Source organism: Oncorhynchus kisutch, linkage group LG28 (genome assembly GCF_002021735.2).
Source record: "Oncorhynchus kisutch isolate 150728-3 linkage group LG28, Okis_V2, whole genome shotgun sequence".
In the NCBI taxonomy this organism is placed as follows: Eukaryota; Metazoa; Chordata; class Actinopteri; order Salmoniformes; family Salmonidae; genus Oncorhynchus; species Oncorhynchus kisutch.
The window spans coordinates 50961450-50978269 of record NC_034201.2 but is presented as its reverse complement, the minus strand read 5'-3'; the positions used below and the strand labels follow the sequence as shown (position 1 = coordinate 50978269).

At 54.1% G+C, this 16820-nt stretch overlaps 1 protein-coding gene across 1 annotated transcript in view; it reads left to right on the top strand.

The window, feature by feature from the left end:
• LOC116358093 (barrier-to-autointegration factor-like) overlaps positions 1-16820 on the top strand; it is a 29240-nt gene that overhangs the window by 11371 nt on the left and 1049 nt on the right. Inside the window, exon 2 of the mRNA XM_031807556.1 lies at positions 14070-14196. Within this exon, the coding sequence (XP_031663416.1) occupies positions 14070-14196 (127 nt within the window). The remainder of the gene's footprint in view (positions 1-14069; positions 14197-16820) is intronic.

The following is a 16820-nucleotide window of genomic DNA, read 5'->3' as shown; positions in this document are numbered from 1 at the left end:
CATGTTGTGGTGCCCTTCCCTCCATGTTGTAATGCCCCTCCCTCCATGTTGTATTGACCCCTCCCTCCATGTTGTAGTGCCCCTCCCTCCATGTTGTAGTGCCCCTCCCTCCATGTTGTAATGCCCCTCCCTCCATGTTGTATTGACCCCTCCCTCCATGTTGTAGTGCCCCTCCCTCCATGTTGTAGTGCCCCTCCCTCCATGTTGTAATGCCCCTCCCTCCATGTTGTAGTGTCCCTCTCCATGTTGTAGTGCCCCTCCCTCCATGTTGTAGTGCCCCTCCCTCCATGTTGTAGTGCCCCTCCCTCCATGTTGTAGTGTCCCTCTCCATGTTGTAGTGTCCCTCTCCATGTTGTAGTGCCCCCCTCCATGTTGTGGTGCCCTTCCCTCCATGTTGTAATGCCCCTCCCTCCATGTTGTATTGACCCCTCCCTCCATGTTGTAGTGCCCCTCCCTCCATGTTGTAGTGCCCCTCCCTCCATGTTGTAATGCCCCTCCCTCCATGTTGTAGTGTCCCTCTCCATGTTGTAGTGCCCCTCCCTCCATGTTGTAGTGCCCCTCCCTCCATGTTGTAGTGCCCCTCCCTCCATGTTGTAGTGTCCCTCTCCATGTTGTAGTGCCCCTCCCTCCATATTGTAGTGCCCCTCCCTCCATGTTGTAGTGCCCCTCCCTCCATGTTGTTGTGCCCCTCCCTCTATGTTGTAGTGCCCCTCCCTCCATGTTGTAGTGTCCCTCTCCATGTTGTAGTGCCCCTCCCTCCATGTTGTAGTGCCCCTCTCCATGTTGTAGTGCCCCTCCCTCCATGTTGTAGTGCCCCTCCCTCCATGTTGTAGTGCCCCTCCCTCCATGTTGTAGTGCCCCTCCCTCCATGTTGTGGTGCCCCTCCCTCCATGTCGTAGTGTCCCTCTCCATGTTGTAGTGCCCCTCTCCATGTTGTAGTGCCCCTCCCTCCATGTTGTAGTGCCCCTCCCTCCATGTTGTACTGTCCCTCCCTCCATGTTGTAGTGCCCCTCCCTCCATGTTGTAGTGACCCTCCCTCCATGTTGTAGTGCCCCTCCCTCCATGTTGTAGTGTCCCTCTCCATGTTGTAGTGTCCCTCTCCATGTTGTAGTGCCCCTCCCTCCATGTTGTAGTGCCCCTCCCTCCATGTTGTAGTGCCCCTCCCTCCATGTTGTAGTGTCCCTCTCCATGTTGTAGTGCCCCTCCCTCCATGTTGTAGTGCCCCTCCCTCCATGTTGTAGTGCCCCTCCCTCCATGTTGTAGTGTCCCTCTCCATGTTGTAGTGCCCCTCCCTCCATATTGTAGTGCCCCTCCCTCCATGTTGTAGTGCCCCTCCCTCCATGTTGTTGTGCCCCTCCCTCTATGTTGTAGTGCCCCTCCCTCCATGTTGTAGTGTCCCTCTCCATGTTGTAGTGCCCCTCCCTCCATGTTGTAGTGCCCCTCTCCATGTTGTAGTGCCCCTCCCTCCATGTTGTAGTGCCCCTCCCTCCATGTTGTAGTGCCCCTCCCTCCATGTTGTAGTGCCCCTCCCTCCATGTTGTGGTGCCCCTCCCTCCATGTCGTAGTGTCCCTCTCCATGTTGTAGTGCCCCTCTCCATGTTGTAGTGCCCCTCCCTCCATGTTGTAGTGCCCCTCTCCATGTTGTAGTGCCCCTCCCTCCATGTTGTAGTGCCCCTCCCTCCATGTTGTAGTGCCCCTCCCTCCATGTTGTAGTGCCCCTCCCTCCATGTTGTGGTGCCCCTCCCTCCATGTCGTATTGTCCCTCTCCATGTTGTAGTGCCCCTCTCCATGTTGTAGTGCCCCTCCCTCCATGTTGTAGTGCCCCTCCCTCCATGTTGTACTGTCCCTCCCTCCATGTTGTAGTGCCCCTCCCTCCATGTTGTAGTGACCCTCCCTCCATGTTGTAGTGCCCCTCCCTCCATGTTGTAGTGTCCCTCTCCATGTTGTAGTGTCCCTCTCCATGTTGTAGTGCCCCTCCCTCCATGTTGTAGTGCCCCTCCCTCCATGTTGTAGTGCCCCTCCCTCCATGTTGTAGTGTCCCTCTCCATGTTGTAGTGCCCCTCCCTCCATATTGTAGTGCCCCTCCCTCCATGTTGTAGTGCCCCTCCCTCCATGTTGTTGTGCCCCTCCCTCCATGTTGTAGTGCCCCTCCCTCCATGTTGTAGTGTCCCTCTCCATGTTGTAGTGCCCCTCCCTCCATGTTGTAGTGCCCCTCTCCATGTTGTAGTGCCCCTCCCTCCATGTTGTAGTGCCCCTCCCTCCATGTTGTACTGTCCCTCCCTCCATGTTGTAGTGCCCCTCCCTCCATGTTGTAGTGACCCTCCCTCCATGTTGTAGTGCCCCTCCCTCCATGTTGTAGTGACCCTCTCCATGTTGTAGTGCCCTTCCCTCCATGTTGTAGTGTCCCTCTCCATGTTGTAGTGCCCCTCCCTCCATGTTGTAGTGCCCCTCCCTCCATGTTGTAGTGCCCCTCCCTCCATGTTGTAGTGACCCTCCCTCCATGTTGTATTGCCCCTCCCTCCATGTTGTAGTGTCCCTCTCCATGTTGTACTGCCCTTCCCTCCATGTTGTAGTGTCCCTCTCCATGTTGTAGTGCCCCTCCCTCCATGTTGTAGTGCCCCTCCCTCCATGTTGTAGTGCCCCTCCCTCCATGTTGTAGTGCCCCTCCCTCCATGTTGTAGTGTCCCTCTCCATGTTGTAGTGCCCCTCCCTCCATGTTGTAGTGTCCCTCTCCATGTTGTAGTGTCCCTCTCCATGTTGTAGTGCCCCTCTCCATGTTGTAGTGCCCCTCCCTCCATGTTGTAATGCCCCTCCCTCCATGTTGTGGTGCCCCTCCCTCCATGTTGTAATGCCCCTCCCTCCATGTTGTATTGACCCCTCCCTCCATGTTGTAGTGCCCCTCCCTCCATGTTGTAGTGCCCCTCCCTCCATGTTGTAATGCCCCTCCCTCCATGTTGTAATGCCCCTCCCTCCATGTTGTGGTGCCCCCTCCCTCCATGTTGTAATGCCCCTCCCTCCATGTTGTACTGTCCCTCCCTCCATGTTGTAGTGCCCCTCCCTGCATGTTGTAGTGACCCTCCCTCCATGTTGTAGTGCCCCTCCCTCCATATTGTAGTGTCCCTCTCCATGTTGTAGTGCCCTTCCCTCCATGTTGTAGTGTCCCTCTCCATGTTGTAGTGCCCCTCCCTCCATGTTGTAGTGCCCCTCCCTCCATGTTGTAGTGCCCCTCCCTCCATGTTGTAGTGCCCCTCCCTCCATGTTGTAGTGTCCCTCTCCATGTTGTAGTGCCCCTCCCTCCATGTTGTAGTGTCCCTCTCCATGTTGTAGTGTCCCTCTCCATGTTGTAGTGCCCCTCTCCATGTTGTAGTGCCCCTCCCTCCATGTTGTAATGCCCCTCCCTCCATGTTGTGGTGCCCCTCCCTCCATGTTTTAATGCCCCTCCCTCCATGTTGTATTGACCCCTCCCTCCATGTTGTAGTGCCCCTCCCTCCATGTTGTAGTGCCCCTCCCTCCATGTTGTAATGCCCCTCCCTCCATGTTGTAGTGTCCCTCTCCATGTTGTAGTGCCCCTCCCTCCATGTTGTAGTGCCCCTCCCTCCATGTTGTAGTGCCACTCCCTCCATGTTGTAGTGTCCCTCTCCATGTTGTAGTGCCCCTCCCTCCATGTTGTAATGCCCCTCCCTCCATGTTGTAGTGCCCCTCCCTCCATGTTGTAGTGCCCCTCCCTCCATGTTGTAGTGCCCCTCCCTCCATGTTGTAGTGCCCCTCCCTCCATGTTGTAGTGCCCCTCCCTCCATGTTGTGGTGCCCCTCCCTCCATGTTGTAGTGTCCCTCTCCATGTTGTAGTGCCCCTCCCTCCATGTTTTAATGCCCCTCCCTCCATGTTGTATTGACCCCTCCCTCCATGTTGTAGTGCCCCTCCCTCCATGTTGTAGTGCCCCTCCCTCCATGTTGTAATGCCCCTCCCTCCATGTTGTAGTGTCCCTCTCCATGTTGTAGTGCCCCTCCCTCCATGTTGTAGTGCCCCTCCCTCCATGTTGTAGTGCCCCTCCCTCCATGTTGTAGTGTCCCTCTCCATGTTGTAGTGCCCCTCCCTCCATGTTGTAGTGCCCCTCCCTCCATGTTGTAGTGCCCCTCCCTCCATGTTGTAGTGCCCCCTCCCTCCATGTTGTAGTGCCCCTCCCTCCATGTTGTGGTGCCCCTCCCTCCATGTTGTAGTGTCCCTCTCCATGTTGTAGTGCCCCTCCCTCCATGTTGTAGTGCCCCTCCCTCCATGTTGTAGTGCCCCTCCCTCCATGTTGTAGTGCCCCTCCCTCCATGTTGTAGTGCCCTTCCCTCCATGTTGTAGTGTCCCTCTCCATGTTGTAGTGCCCTCCCTCCATGTTGTAGTGCCCCTCAATCCATGTTGTAGTGCCCCTCCCTCCATGTTGTAGTGCCCCTCCCTCCATGTTGTAGTGCCCCTCCCTCCATGTTGTAATGTCCCTCTCCATGTTGTAGTGCCCTCCCTCCATGTTGTAGTGTCCCTCTCCATGTTGTAGTGCCCCTCTCCATGTTGTAGTGCCCCTCCCTCCATGTTGTAGTGTCCCTCTCCATGTTGTAGTGCCCCTCCCTCCATGTTTTAATGCCCTCCCTCCATGTTGTAGTGCCCCTCCCTCCATGTTGTAGTGCCCCTCCCTCCATGTTGTAGTGCCCCTCCCTCCATGTTGTAGTGCCCCTCCCCCTCATGTGGTAGTGCCCCCATTAGTCCCTCCCTCCATGTTGTGGTGCCCCTCCCTCCATGTTGTAGTGTCCCTCTCATGTTGTAATGCCCCTCCCTCCATGTTGTAGTGTCCCTCTCCATGTTGTATGTCCTCTCCATGTTGTAGTGTCCCTCTCCATGTTGTAGTGCCCCTCTCCATGTTGTAGTGCCCCTCCCTCCATGTGTAATGCCCCTCCCTCCATGTTGGGTGCCCTCCCTCCATGTTGTAATGCCCTCCCTCCATGTTGTAATTGACCCCTCCCTCCATGTTGTAGGCCCCTCCCTCATGTTGTAGTGGCCCCTCCCTCCATGTTGTAATGCCCCTCCCTCCATGTGTAATGCCCTCCCTCCATGTTGTGTGCCCCTCCCTCCATGTTGGTAATGCCCCTCCCTCCATGTTGTAGTGTCCTCCCTCCATGTTGTAGTGCCCCTCCCTCCATGTTGTAGTGCCCCTCCCTCCATGTTGTAGTGCCCCTCCCTCCATGTTGTAGTGTCCCTCTCCATGTTGTAGTGCCCCTCCCTCCATGTTGTAGTGTCCCTCTCCATGTTGTAGTGCCCCTCCCTCCATGTTGTAGTGCCCCTCCCTCCATGTTGTAGTGTCCCTCTCCATGTTGTAGTGCCCCTCCCTCCATGTTGTAGTGTCCCTCTCCATGTTGTAGTGTCCCTCTCCATGTTGTAGTGCCCCTCTCCATGTTGTAGTGCCCCTCCCTCCATGTTGTAGTGCCCCTCCCTCCATGTTGTGGTGCCCCTCCCTCCATGTTTAATGCCCTCCCTCCATGTTGTAGTGCCCCTCCCTCCATGTTGTAGTGCCCCTCCCTCCATGTTGTAGTGCCCCTCCCTCCATGTTGTAGTGCCCTCCCTCCATGTTGTAGTGCCCTCTCTCCATGTTGTAGTGCCCCTCCCTCCATGTTGTAATGCCCCTCCCTCCATGTTGTAGTGCCCCTCCCTCCATGTTGTAGTGCCCCTCCCTCCATGTTGTAGTGCCCCTCCCTCCATGTTGTAGTGCCCTCCCTCCATGTTGTAGTGCCCCTCCCTCCATGTTGTAGTGCCCCTCCCTCCATGTTGTAGTGTCCCTCTCCATGTTGTAGTGCCCCTCCCTCCATGTTGTAATGCCCCTCCCTCCATGTTGTATTGACCCCTCCCTCCATGTTGTAGTGCCCTCCCTCCATGTTGTAGTGTCCCTCTCCATGTTGTAGTGCCCCTCTCCATGTTGTAGTGCCCCTCCCTCCATGTTGTAGTGCCCCTCCCTCCATGTTGTGTGCCCCTCCCTCCATGTTTTAATGCCCCTCCCTCCATGTTGTAGTGCCCCTCCCTCCATGTTGTAGTGCCCCTCCCTCCATGTTGTAGTGCCCCTCCCTCCATGTTGTAATGCCCCTCCCTCCATGTTGTAGTGCCCCTCCCTCCATGTTGTAGTGCCCCTCCCTCCATGTTGTGGTGCCCCTCCCTCCATGTTGTAGTGTCCCTCTCCATGTTGTAGTGCCCCTCCCTCCATGTTGTAGTGTCCCTCTCCATGTTGTAGTGCCCCTCCCTCCATGTTGTAGTGCCCCTCCCTCCATGTTGTAGTGCCCCTCCCTCCATGTTGTAGTGTCCCTCTCCATGTTGTAGTGCCCCTCCCTCCATGTTGTAGTGCCCCTCCTCCATGTTGTAGTGCCCCTCCCTCCATGTTGTAGTGCCCTCCCTCCATGTTGTAGTGCCCCTCCCTCCATGTTGTAGTGCCCCTCCCTCCATGTTGTAGTGCCCCTCCCTCCATGTTGTAGTGCCCCTCCCTCCATGTTGTAGTGTCCCTCTCCATGTTGTAGTGCCCTCCCTCCATGTTGTAGTGCCCTCTCCATGTTGTAGTGTCCCCTCTCCATGTTGTAGTGCCCCTCCCTCCATGTTGTAGTGCCCCCTCCCTCCATGTTGTAGTGCCCCTCCCTCCATGTTGTAGTGCCCCTCCCTCCATGTTGTAGTGCCCCTCCCTCCATGTTGTATTGCCCCTCCCTCCATGTTGTAGTGTCCCTCTCCATGTTGTAGTGCCCTCCCTCCATGTTGTAGTGTCCCTCTCCATGTTGTAGTGCCCCCTCTCCGCCCCTCTCCATGTTGTAGTGCCCCTCCCTCCATGTTGTAGTGCCCCTCCCTCCATGTTGTAGTGCCCCTCCCTCCATGTTTTAATGCCCCCTCCCTCCATGTTGTATGACCCCTTGCCCCCTCCCTCCATGTTGTAGTGCCCCTCCCTCCATGTTGTAGTGCCCCTCCCTCCATGTTGTAATGCCCCTCCCTCCATGTTGTAGTGTCCCTCTCCATGTTGTAGTGCCCCTCCCTCCATGTTGTAGTGCCCCTCCCTCCATGTTGTAGTGCCCTCCCTCCATGTTGTAGTGTCCCCTCTCCATGTTGTAGTGCCCCTCCCTCCATGTTGTAGTGCCCCCTCCATGTTGTAGTGCCCAGTGCCCCTCCCTCCATGTTGTAGTGCCCCTCCCTCCATGTTGTAGTGCCCCTCCCTCCATGTTGTGGTGCCCCTCCCTCCATGTTGTAGTGTCCCCCCTCTCCATGTTGTAGTGCCCCTCCCTCCATGTTGTTAGTGCCCCTCCCTCCATGTTGTATTGACCCCTCCCTCCATGTTGTAGTGCCCCTCCCTCCATGTTGTAGTGCCCCTCCCTCCATGTTGTAGTGCCCCTCCCTCCATGTTGTAGTGTCCTCTCCATGTTGTAGTGCCCCTCCCCCCTCCATGTTGTAGTGCCCCTCCCTCCATGTTGTAGTGCCCCTCTCCATGTTGTAGTGCCCCTCCCTCCATGTTGTAGTGCCCCTCCCTCCATGTTGTAGTGCCCCTCCCTCCATGTTGTAGTGCCCCTCCCTCCATGTTGTAGTGCCCCTCCCTCCATGTTGTGGTGCCCCTCCCTCCATGTTGTAGTGTCCCTCTCCATGTTGTAGTGCCCCTCCCTCCATGTTGTAGTGCCCCTCCCTCCATGTTGTAGTGCCCCTCCCTCCATGTTGTAGTGCCCCTCCCTCCATGTTGTAGTGCCCTTCCCTCCATGTTGTAGTGTCCCTCTCCATGTTGTAGTGCCCTCCCTCCATGTTGTAGTGCCCCTCAATCCATGTTGTGTGCCCCTCCCTCCCTCCATGTTGTAGTGCCCCTCCCTCCATGTTGTAGTGCCCCTCCCTCCATGTTGTAGTGCCCCTCCCTCCATGTTGTAGTGCCCCTCCCTCCATGTTGTAGTGCCCTTCCCTCCATGTTGTAGTGTCCCTCTCCATGTTGTAGTGCCCTCCCTCCATGTTGTAGTGCCCCTCAATCCATGTTGTAGTGCCCCTCCCTCCATGTTGTAGTGCCCCTCCCTCCATGTGCCCCTCCCTCCATGTTGTAGTGCCCCTCCCTCCATGTTGTAGTGTCCCCTCTCCATGTTGTAGTGCCCTCCCTCCATGTTGTAGTGTCCCTCTCCATGTTGTAGTGCCCTCTCCATGTTGTAGTGCCCCTCCCTCCATGTTGTAATGCCCCTCCCTCCATGTTGTGGTGCCCCTCCCTCCATGTTTTAATGCCCCTCCCTCCATGTTGTATTGACCCCTCCCTCCATGTTGTAGTGCCCCTCCCTCCATGTTGTAGTGCCCCTCCCTCCATGTTGTAATGCCCCTCCCTCCATGTTGTAGTGCCCCTCTCCATGTTGTAGTGCCCCTCCCTCCATGTTGTAGTGCCCCTCCCTCCATGTTGTAATGCCCCTCCCTCCATGTTGTAGTGTCCCCTCTCCATGTTGTAGTGCCCCTCCCTCCATGTTGTAGTGCCCCTCCCTCCATGTTGTAGTGCCCTCCCTCCATGTTGTAGTGTCCCTCTCCATGTTGTAGTGCCCCTCCCTCCATGTTGTAATGCCCCTCCCTCCATGTTGTAGTGCCCCTCCCTCCATGTTGTAGTGCCCCTCCCTCCATGTTGTAGTGCCCTCCCTCCATGTTGTAGTGCCCCTCCCTCCATGTTGTAGTGCCCCCCCCTCCATGTTGTGGTGCCCCTCCCTCCATGTTGTAGTGTCCCTCTCCATGTTGTAATGCCCCTCCCTCCATGTTGTAGTGTCCCTCTCCATGTTGTAGTGCCCCTCCCTCCATGTTGTAGTGCCCCTCCCTCCATGTTGTAGGGCCACTCCCTCCATGTTGTAGTGTCCCTCTCCATGTTGTAGTGCCCCTCCCTCCATGTTGTAATGCCCCTCCCTCCATGTTGTAGTGCCCCTCCCTCCATGTTGTAGTGCCCCTCCCTCCATGTTGTAGTGCCCCTCCCTCCATGTTGTAGTGCCCCTCCCTCCATGTTGTAGTGCCCCTCCCTCCATGTTGTGGTGCCCCTCCCTCCATGTTGTAGTGTCCCTCTCCATGTTGTAGTGCCCCTCCCTCCATGTTTTAATGCCCCTCCCTCCATGTTGTATTGACCCCTCCCTCCATGTTGTAGTGCCCCTCCCTCCATGTTGTAGTGCCCCTCCCTCCATGTTGTAATGCCCCTCCCCCATGTTGTAGTGTCCCTCTCCATGTTGTAGTGCCCCTCCCTCCATGTTGTAGTGCCCCTCCCTCCATGTTGTAGTGCCCCTCCCTCCATGTTGTAGTGTCCCTCTCCATGTTGTAGTGCCCCTCCCTCCATGTTGTAGTGCCCCTCCCTCCATGTTGTAGTGCCCCTCCCTCCATGTTGTAGTGCCCCTCCCTCCATGTTGTAGTGCCCCTCCCTCCATGTTGTAGTGCCCTCCCTCCATGTTGTTGCGTGCCCCTCCCTCCATTGGGTGCCCCTCCCTCCATGTTGTAGTGTCCCTCTCCATGTTGTAGTGCCCCTCCCTCCATGTTGTAGTTGCCCCTCCCTCCATGTTGTAGTGCCCCTCCCTCCATGTTGTAGTGCCCCTCCCTCCATGTTGTAGTGCCCTTCCCTCCATGTTGTAGTGTCCCTCTCCATGTTGTAGTGCCCTCCCTCCATGTTTGTAGTGCCCTCAATCCATGTTGTTGTGCCCCTCCCTCCATGTTGTAGTGCCCCTCCCTCCATGTTTAGTTGCCCTCCCTCCATGTTGTAGTGCCCCTCCCTCCATGTGTGTAGTGCCCCTCCCTCCATGTTGTAGTGCCCTTCCCTCCATGTTGTAGTTGTCCCTCTCCATGTTGTAGTGCCCTCCCTCCATGTTGTAGTGCCCCCTCAATCCATGTTGTAGTGCCCCTCCCTCCATGTTGTAGTGCCCCTCCCTCCATGTTGTAGTGCCCCTCCCTCCATGTTGTAGTGCCCCTCCCTTCCATGTTGTAGTGCCCCTCCCTCCATGTTGTAGTGCCCCTCCCTCCATGTTGTAGTGCCCCTCCATGTGTAGTGTCCCTTCTCCATGTTGTTAGTGCCCTCCCTCCATGTTGTAGTGCCCTCAATCCAGGTGTAGTGCCCCTCCCTCCATGTTGTAGTGCCCCTCCCTCCATGTGTAGTGCCCCTCCCTCCATGTTGTAGTGCCCCTCCCTCCATGTTGTAGTGCCCCTCCCTCCATGTTGTAGTGCCCCTCCCTCCATGTTGTAGTGCCCCTCCATGTTGTAGTGCCCCTCCCTCCATGTTGTAGTGCCCCTCCCTCCATGTTTGAGTGCCCCTCCCTCCATGTTGTAGTGCCCCCTCCCTCCATGTTGTAGTGCCCCTCCCTCCATGTTGTGGTGCCCCTCCCTCCATGTTGTAGTGTCCCTCTCCATGTTGTAGTGCCCCTCCCTCCATGTTGTAGTGCCCCTCCCTCCATGTTGTAGTGCCCCTCCCTCCATGTTGTAGTGCCCCTCCCTCCATGTTGTAGTGCCCTTCCCTCCATGTTGTAGTGTCCCTCTCCATGTTGTAGTGCCCTCCCTCCATGTTGTAGTGCCCTCAATCCATGTTGTTGTGCCCCTCCCTCCATGTTGTAGTGCCCCTCCCTCCATGTTGTAGTGCCCCTCCCTCCATGTTGTAGTGCCCCTCCCTCCATGTTGTAGTGCCCCTCCCTCCATGTTGTAGTGCCCTTCCCTCCATGTTGTAGTGTCCCTCTCCATGTTGTAGTGCCCTCCCTCCATGTTGTAGTGCCCCTCAATCCATGTTGTAGTGCCCCTCCCTCCATGTTGTAGTGCCCCTCCCTCCATGTGTAGTGCCCCTCCCTCCATGTTGTAATGTCCCTCTCCATGTTGTAGTGCCCTCCCTCCATGTTGTAGTGTCCCTCTCCATGTTGTAGTGCCCCTCTCCATGTTGTAGTGCCCCTCCCTCCATGTTGTAATGCCCCTCCCTCCATGTTGTGGTGCCCCTCCCTCCATGTTTTAATGCCCCTCCCTCCATGTTGTATTGACCCCTCCCTCCATGTTGTAGTGCCCCTCCCTCCATGTTGTAGTGCCCCTCCCTCCATGTTGTAATGCCCCTCCCTCCATGTTGTAGTGCCCCTCAATCCATGTTGTAGTGCCCCTCCCTCCATGTTGTAGTGCCCCTCCCTCCATGTTGTAATGCCCCTCCCTCCATGTTGTAGTGTCCCTCTCCATGTTGTAGTGCCCCTCCCTCCATGTTGTAGTGCCCCTCCCTCCATGTTGTAGTGCCACTCCCTCCATGTTGTAGTGTCCCTCTCCATGTTGTAGTGCCCCTCCCTCCATGTTGTAATGCCCTCCCTCCATGTTGTAGTGCCCTCCCTCCATGTTGTAGTGCCCCTCCCTCCATGTTGTAGTGCCCCTCCCTCCATGTTGTAGTTGCCCCTCCCTCCATGTTGTAGTGCCCCTCCCTCCATGTTGTGGTGCCCCTCCCTCCATGTTGTAGTGTCCCTCTCCATGTTGTAATGCCCCTCCCTCCATGTTGTAGTGTCCCTCTCCATGTTGTAGTGCCCCTCCCTCCATGTTGTAGTGCCCCTCCCTCCATGTTGTAGGGCCACTCCCTCCATGTTGTAGTGTCCCTCTCCATGTTGTAGTGCCCCTCCCTCCATGTTGTAATGCCCCTCCCTCCATGTTGTAGTGCCCCTCCCTCCATGTTGTAGTGCCCCTCCTCCATGTTGTAGTGCCCCTCCCTCCATGTTGTAGTGCCCCTCCCTCCATGTTGTAGTGCCCCTCCCTCCATGTTGTAATGCCCCTCCCTCCATGTTGTAGTGTCCCTCTCCATGTTGTAGTGCCCCTCCCTCCATGTTGTAGTGCCCCTCCCTCCATGTTGTAGTGCCCCTCCCTCCATGTTGTAGTGTCCCTCTCCATGTTGTAGTGCCCCTCCCTCCATGTTGTAGTGCCCCCTCCCTCCATGTTGTAGTGCCCCTCCCTCCATGTTGTAGTGCCCCTCCCTCCATGTTGTAGTGCCCCTCCCTCCATGTTGTAGTGCCCCTCCCTCCATGTTGTAGTGCCCCTCCCTCCATGTTGTGGTGCCCCTCCCTCCATGTTGTAGTGTCCCTCTCCATGTTGTAGTGCCCCTCCCTCCATGTTGTAGTGCCCCTCCCTCCATGTTGTAGTGCCCCTCCCTCCATGTTGTAGTGCCCCTCCCTCCATGTTGTAGTGCCCTTCCCTCCATGTTGTAGTGTCCCTCTCCATGTTGTAGTGCCCTCCCTCCATGTTGTAGTGCCCCTCAATCCATGTTGTTGTGCCCCTCCCTCCATGTTGTAGTGCCCCTCCCTCCATGTTGTAGTGCCCCTCCCTCCATGTTGTAGTGCCCCTCCCTCCATGTTGTAGTGCCCCTCCCTCCATGTTGTAGTGCCCTTCCCTCCATGTTGTAGTGTCCCTCTCCATGTTGTAGTGCCCTCCCTCCATGTTGTAGTGCCCCTCAATCCATGTTGTAGTGCCCCTCCCTCCATGTTGTAGTGCCCCTCCCTCCATGTTGTAGTGCCCCTCCCTCCATGTTGTAGTGCCCCTCCCTCCATGTTGTAGTGCCCCTCCCTCCATGTTGTAGTGCCCCTCCCTCCATGTTGTAGTGCCCCTCCATGTTGTAGTGCCCCTCCCTCCATGTTGTAGTGTCCCTCTCCATGTTGTAGTGCCCCTCCCTCCATGTTGTAGTGCCCCTCCCTCCATGTTTTAATGCCCCTCCGTCCATGTTGTAGTGCCCCTCCCTCCATGTTGTAGTGCCCCTCCCTCCATGTTTTAGTGCCCCTCCCTCCATATTGTAGTGCCCCTCCCTCCATGTTGTATTGACCCCTCCCTATATGTTTTAATGCCCCTCCCTCCATGTTGTAGTGCCCCTCCCTCCATGTTGTAGTGCCCCTCCCTCCATGTTTTAATGCCCCTCCCTCCATGTTGTAGTGTCCCTCTCCATGTTGTAGTGCCCCTCCCTCCATGTTGTAATGCCCCTCCCTCCATGTTGTAGTGCCCCTCCCTCCATGTTGTAGTGTCCCTCCCTCCATGTTGTAGTGTCCCTCTCCATGTTGTAGTGTCCCTCCCTCCATGTTGTAGTGCCCCTCTCCATGTTGTAGTGCCCCTCCCTCCATGTTGTAGTGTCCCTCTCCATGTTGTAGTGCCCCTCCCTCCATGTTGTAGTGCCCTCTCCCTCCATGTTGTAGTGCCCCTCCCTCCATGTTGTAGTGCCCCTCCCTCCATGTTGTAGTGTCCCTCCCTCCATGTTGTAGTGCCCCTCCCTCCATGTTGTAGTGCCCTTCCCTCCATGTTGTAGTGCCCCTCCCTCCATGTTGTAGTGTCCCTCTCCATGTTGTAGTGCCCCTCCCTCCATGTTGTAGTGCCCCTCCCTCCATGTTTTAATGCCCCTCCGTCCATGTTGTAGTGCCCCTCCCTCCATGTTGTAGTGCCCCTCCCTCCATGTTGTAGTGCCCCTCCCTCCATGTTGTAGTGCCCCTCCCTCCATGTTTTAATGCCCCTCCGTCCATGTTGTAGTGCCCCTCCCTCCATGTTGTAGTGCCCCTCCCTCCATGTTGTAGTGCCCCTCCCTCCATGTTGTAGTGCCCCTCCCTCCATGTTGTAATGCCCCTCCCTCCATGTTGTAATGCCCCTCCCTCCATGTTGTAGTGCCCCTCCCTCCATGTTGTAATGCCCCTCCCTCCATGTTGTAGTTCCCCTCTCTCCATGTTGAAGCGCCCCTCCTTCCATGTTGAAGCACCCCTCCCTCCATGTTGAAGCGCCCCTCCCTCCATGTTGTAGTGCCCCTCCCTCCATGTTGAAGCGCCCCTCCCTCAATGTCCCAACCTGTTGTAGTTCTTCTTCCTCCCAGATCTGTTTGTTTTGCATTTTCAACTCAAGAAGTATAACTATGTTGGGATTAGCATAGTTCCTAATCTCGGTTAACCTCAAATTGAAGTATTTACGTTGTGTGTCCATGAGAGATTTGGGTAGTTCCTGTTTCCTGGTTCCTGATTCCCTTCCCAGAGAAATGTTATGTGAGGTTCTACCTAAACTGAATCACTGATAAGACACAGTCATAAATACAAACATCTCATTGTCATATTGTTCCTCCATGTCCCTACAGGATGTTCCACCACCTCTCAGAAGCACCGTAACTTTGTCTCTGAGCCGATGGGAAACCGGTCTGTGAGGGACGTACCCGGGATCGGACCTGTACAGGGCCGCAGGCTAGAGGAGCAGGGCATTAACAGGCAAGTACACTACATAGGAATACGGTGTAATTACCAGGTAGGTGCACTACATAGGAATACGGTGTAATTACCAGGTAGGTGCACTACATAGGAATACGGTGTAATTACCAGGTAGGTGCACTACATAGGAATACGGTGTAATTACCAGGTAGGTGCACTACATAGGAATACGGTGCCATTACCAGGTAGGTTCACTACATAGGAATACGGTGTAATTACCAGGTAGGTTCACTACATAGGAATACGGTGTAATTACCAGGTAGGTGCACTACATAGGAATACGGTGCCATTACCAGGTAGGTTCACTACATAGGAATACGGTGTAATTACCAGGTAGGTGCACTACATAGGAATACGGTGTAATTACCAAGTAGGTTCACTACATAGGAATACGGTGTAATTACCAGGTAGGTTCACTACATAGGAATACGGTGTAATTACCAGGTAGGTGCACTACATAGGAATACGGTGTAATTACCAAGTAGGTTCACTACATAGGAATACGGTATAATTACCAGGTAGGTGCACTACATAGGAATACGGTGTAATTACCAGGTAGGTGCACTACATAGGATACGGTGTAATTACCAAGTAGGTTCACTACATAGGAATACGGTGTAATTACCAGGTAGGTTCACTACATAGGAATACGGTGTAATTACCAGGTAGGTGCACTACATAGGAATACGGTGTAATTACCAAGTAGGTTCACTACATAGGAATACGGTGTAATTACCAGGTAGGTTCACTACATAGGAATACGGTGTAATTACCAGGTAGGTGCACTACATAGGAATACGGTGTAATTACCAAGTAGGTTCACTACATAGGAATACGGTGTAATTACCAGGTAGGTGCACTACATAGGAATACGGTGTAATTACCAGGTAGGTGCACTACATAGGAATACGGTGTAATTACCAAGTAGGTTCACTACATAGGAATACGGTGTAATTACCAGGTAGGTTCACTACATAGGAATACGGTTGTAATTACCAGGTAGGTGCACTACATAGGAATACGGTGTAATTACCAAGTAGGTTCACTACATAGGAATACGGTGTAATTACCAGGTAGGTGCACTACATAGGAATACGGTGTAATTACCAGTAGGTGCACTACATAGGAATACGGTGTAATTACCAAGTAGGTTCACTACATAGGAATACGGTGTAATTACCAGGTAGGTGCACTACATAGGAATACGGTGTAATTACCAGGTAGGTTCACTACATAGGAATACGGTGTAATTACCAGGTAGGTGCACTACATAGGAATACGGTGTAATTACCAGGTAGGTTCACTACATAGGAATACGGTGTAATTACCAGGTAGGTGCACTACATAGGAATACGGTGCCATTACCAGGTAGGTGCACTACATAGGAATACGGTGTAATTACCAGGTAGGTTCACTACATAGGAATACGGTGTAATTACCAGGTAGGTGCACTACATAGGAATACGGTGTAATTACCAGGTAGGTTCACTACATAGGAATACGGTGTAATTACCAGGTAGGTGCACTACATAGGAATACGGTGTAATTACCAGGTAGGTTCACTACATAGGAATACGGTGTAATTACCAGGTAGGTGCACTACATAGGAATACGGTGCCATTACCAGGTAGGTGCACTACATAGGAATACGGTGTAATTACCAGGTAGGTTCACTACATAGGAATACGGTGTAATTACCAGGTAGGTTCACTACATAGGAATACGGTGTAATTACCAAGTAGTTTCACTACATAGGAATACGGTGTAATTACCAGGTAGGTTCACTACATAGGAATACGGTGTAATTACCAGGTAGGTGCACTACATAGGAATACGGTGTAATTACCAGGTAGGTTCACTACATAGGAATACGGTGTAATTACCAGGTAGGTGCACTACATAGGAATACGGTGCCATTACCAGGTAGGTGCACTACATAGGAATACGGTGTAATTACCAGGTAGGTTCACTACATAGGAATACGGTGTAATTACCAGGTAGGTGCACTACATAGGAATACGGTGTAATTACCAGGTAGGTTCACTACATAGGAATACGGTGTAATTACCAAGTAGGTGCATTACATAGGAATACGGTGCCATTACCAGGTAGGTGCATTACATAGGAATACGGTGTAATTACCAGGTAGGTTCACTACATAGGAATACGGTGTAATTACCAGGTAGGTGCACTACATAGGAATACGGTGCCATTACCAGGTAGGTGCACTACATAGGAATACGGTGTAATTACCAGGTAGGTGCACTACATAGGAATACGGTGTAATTACCAGGTAGGTGCACTACATAGGAATACGGTGTAATTACCAAGTAGGTTCACTACATAGGAATACGGTGTAATTACCAGGTAGGTGCATTACATAGGAATACGGTGTAATTACCAGGTAGGTGCACTACATAGGAATACGGTGCCATTACCAGGTAGGTGCACTACATAGGAATACGGTGTAATTACCAGGTAGGTGCATTACATAGGAATACGGTGTAATTACCAGGTAGGTGCACTACATAGGAATACGGTGTAATTACCAGGTAGGTGCACTACATAGGAATACGGTGCCATTACCAGGTAGGTGCACTACATAGGAATACGGTGTAATTACC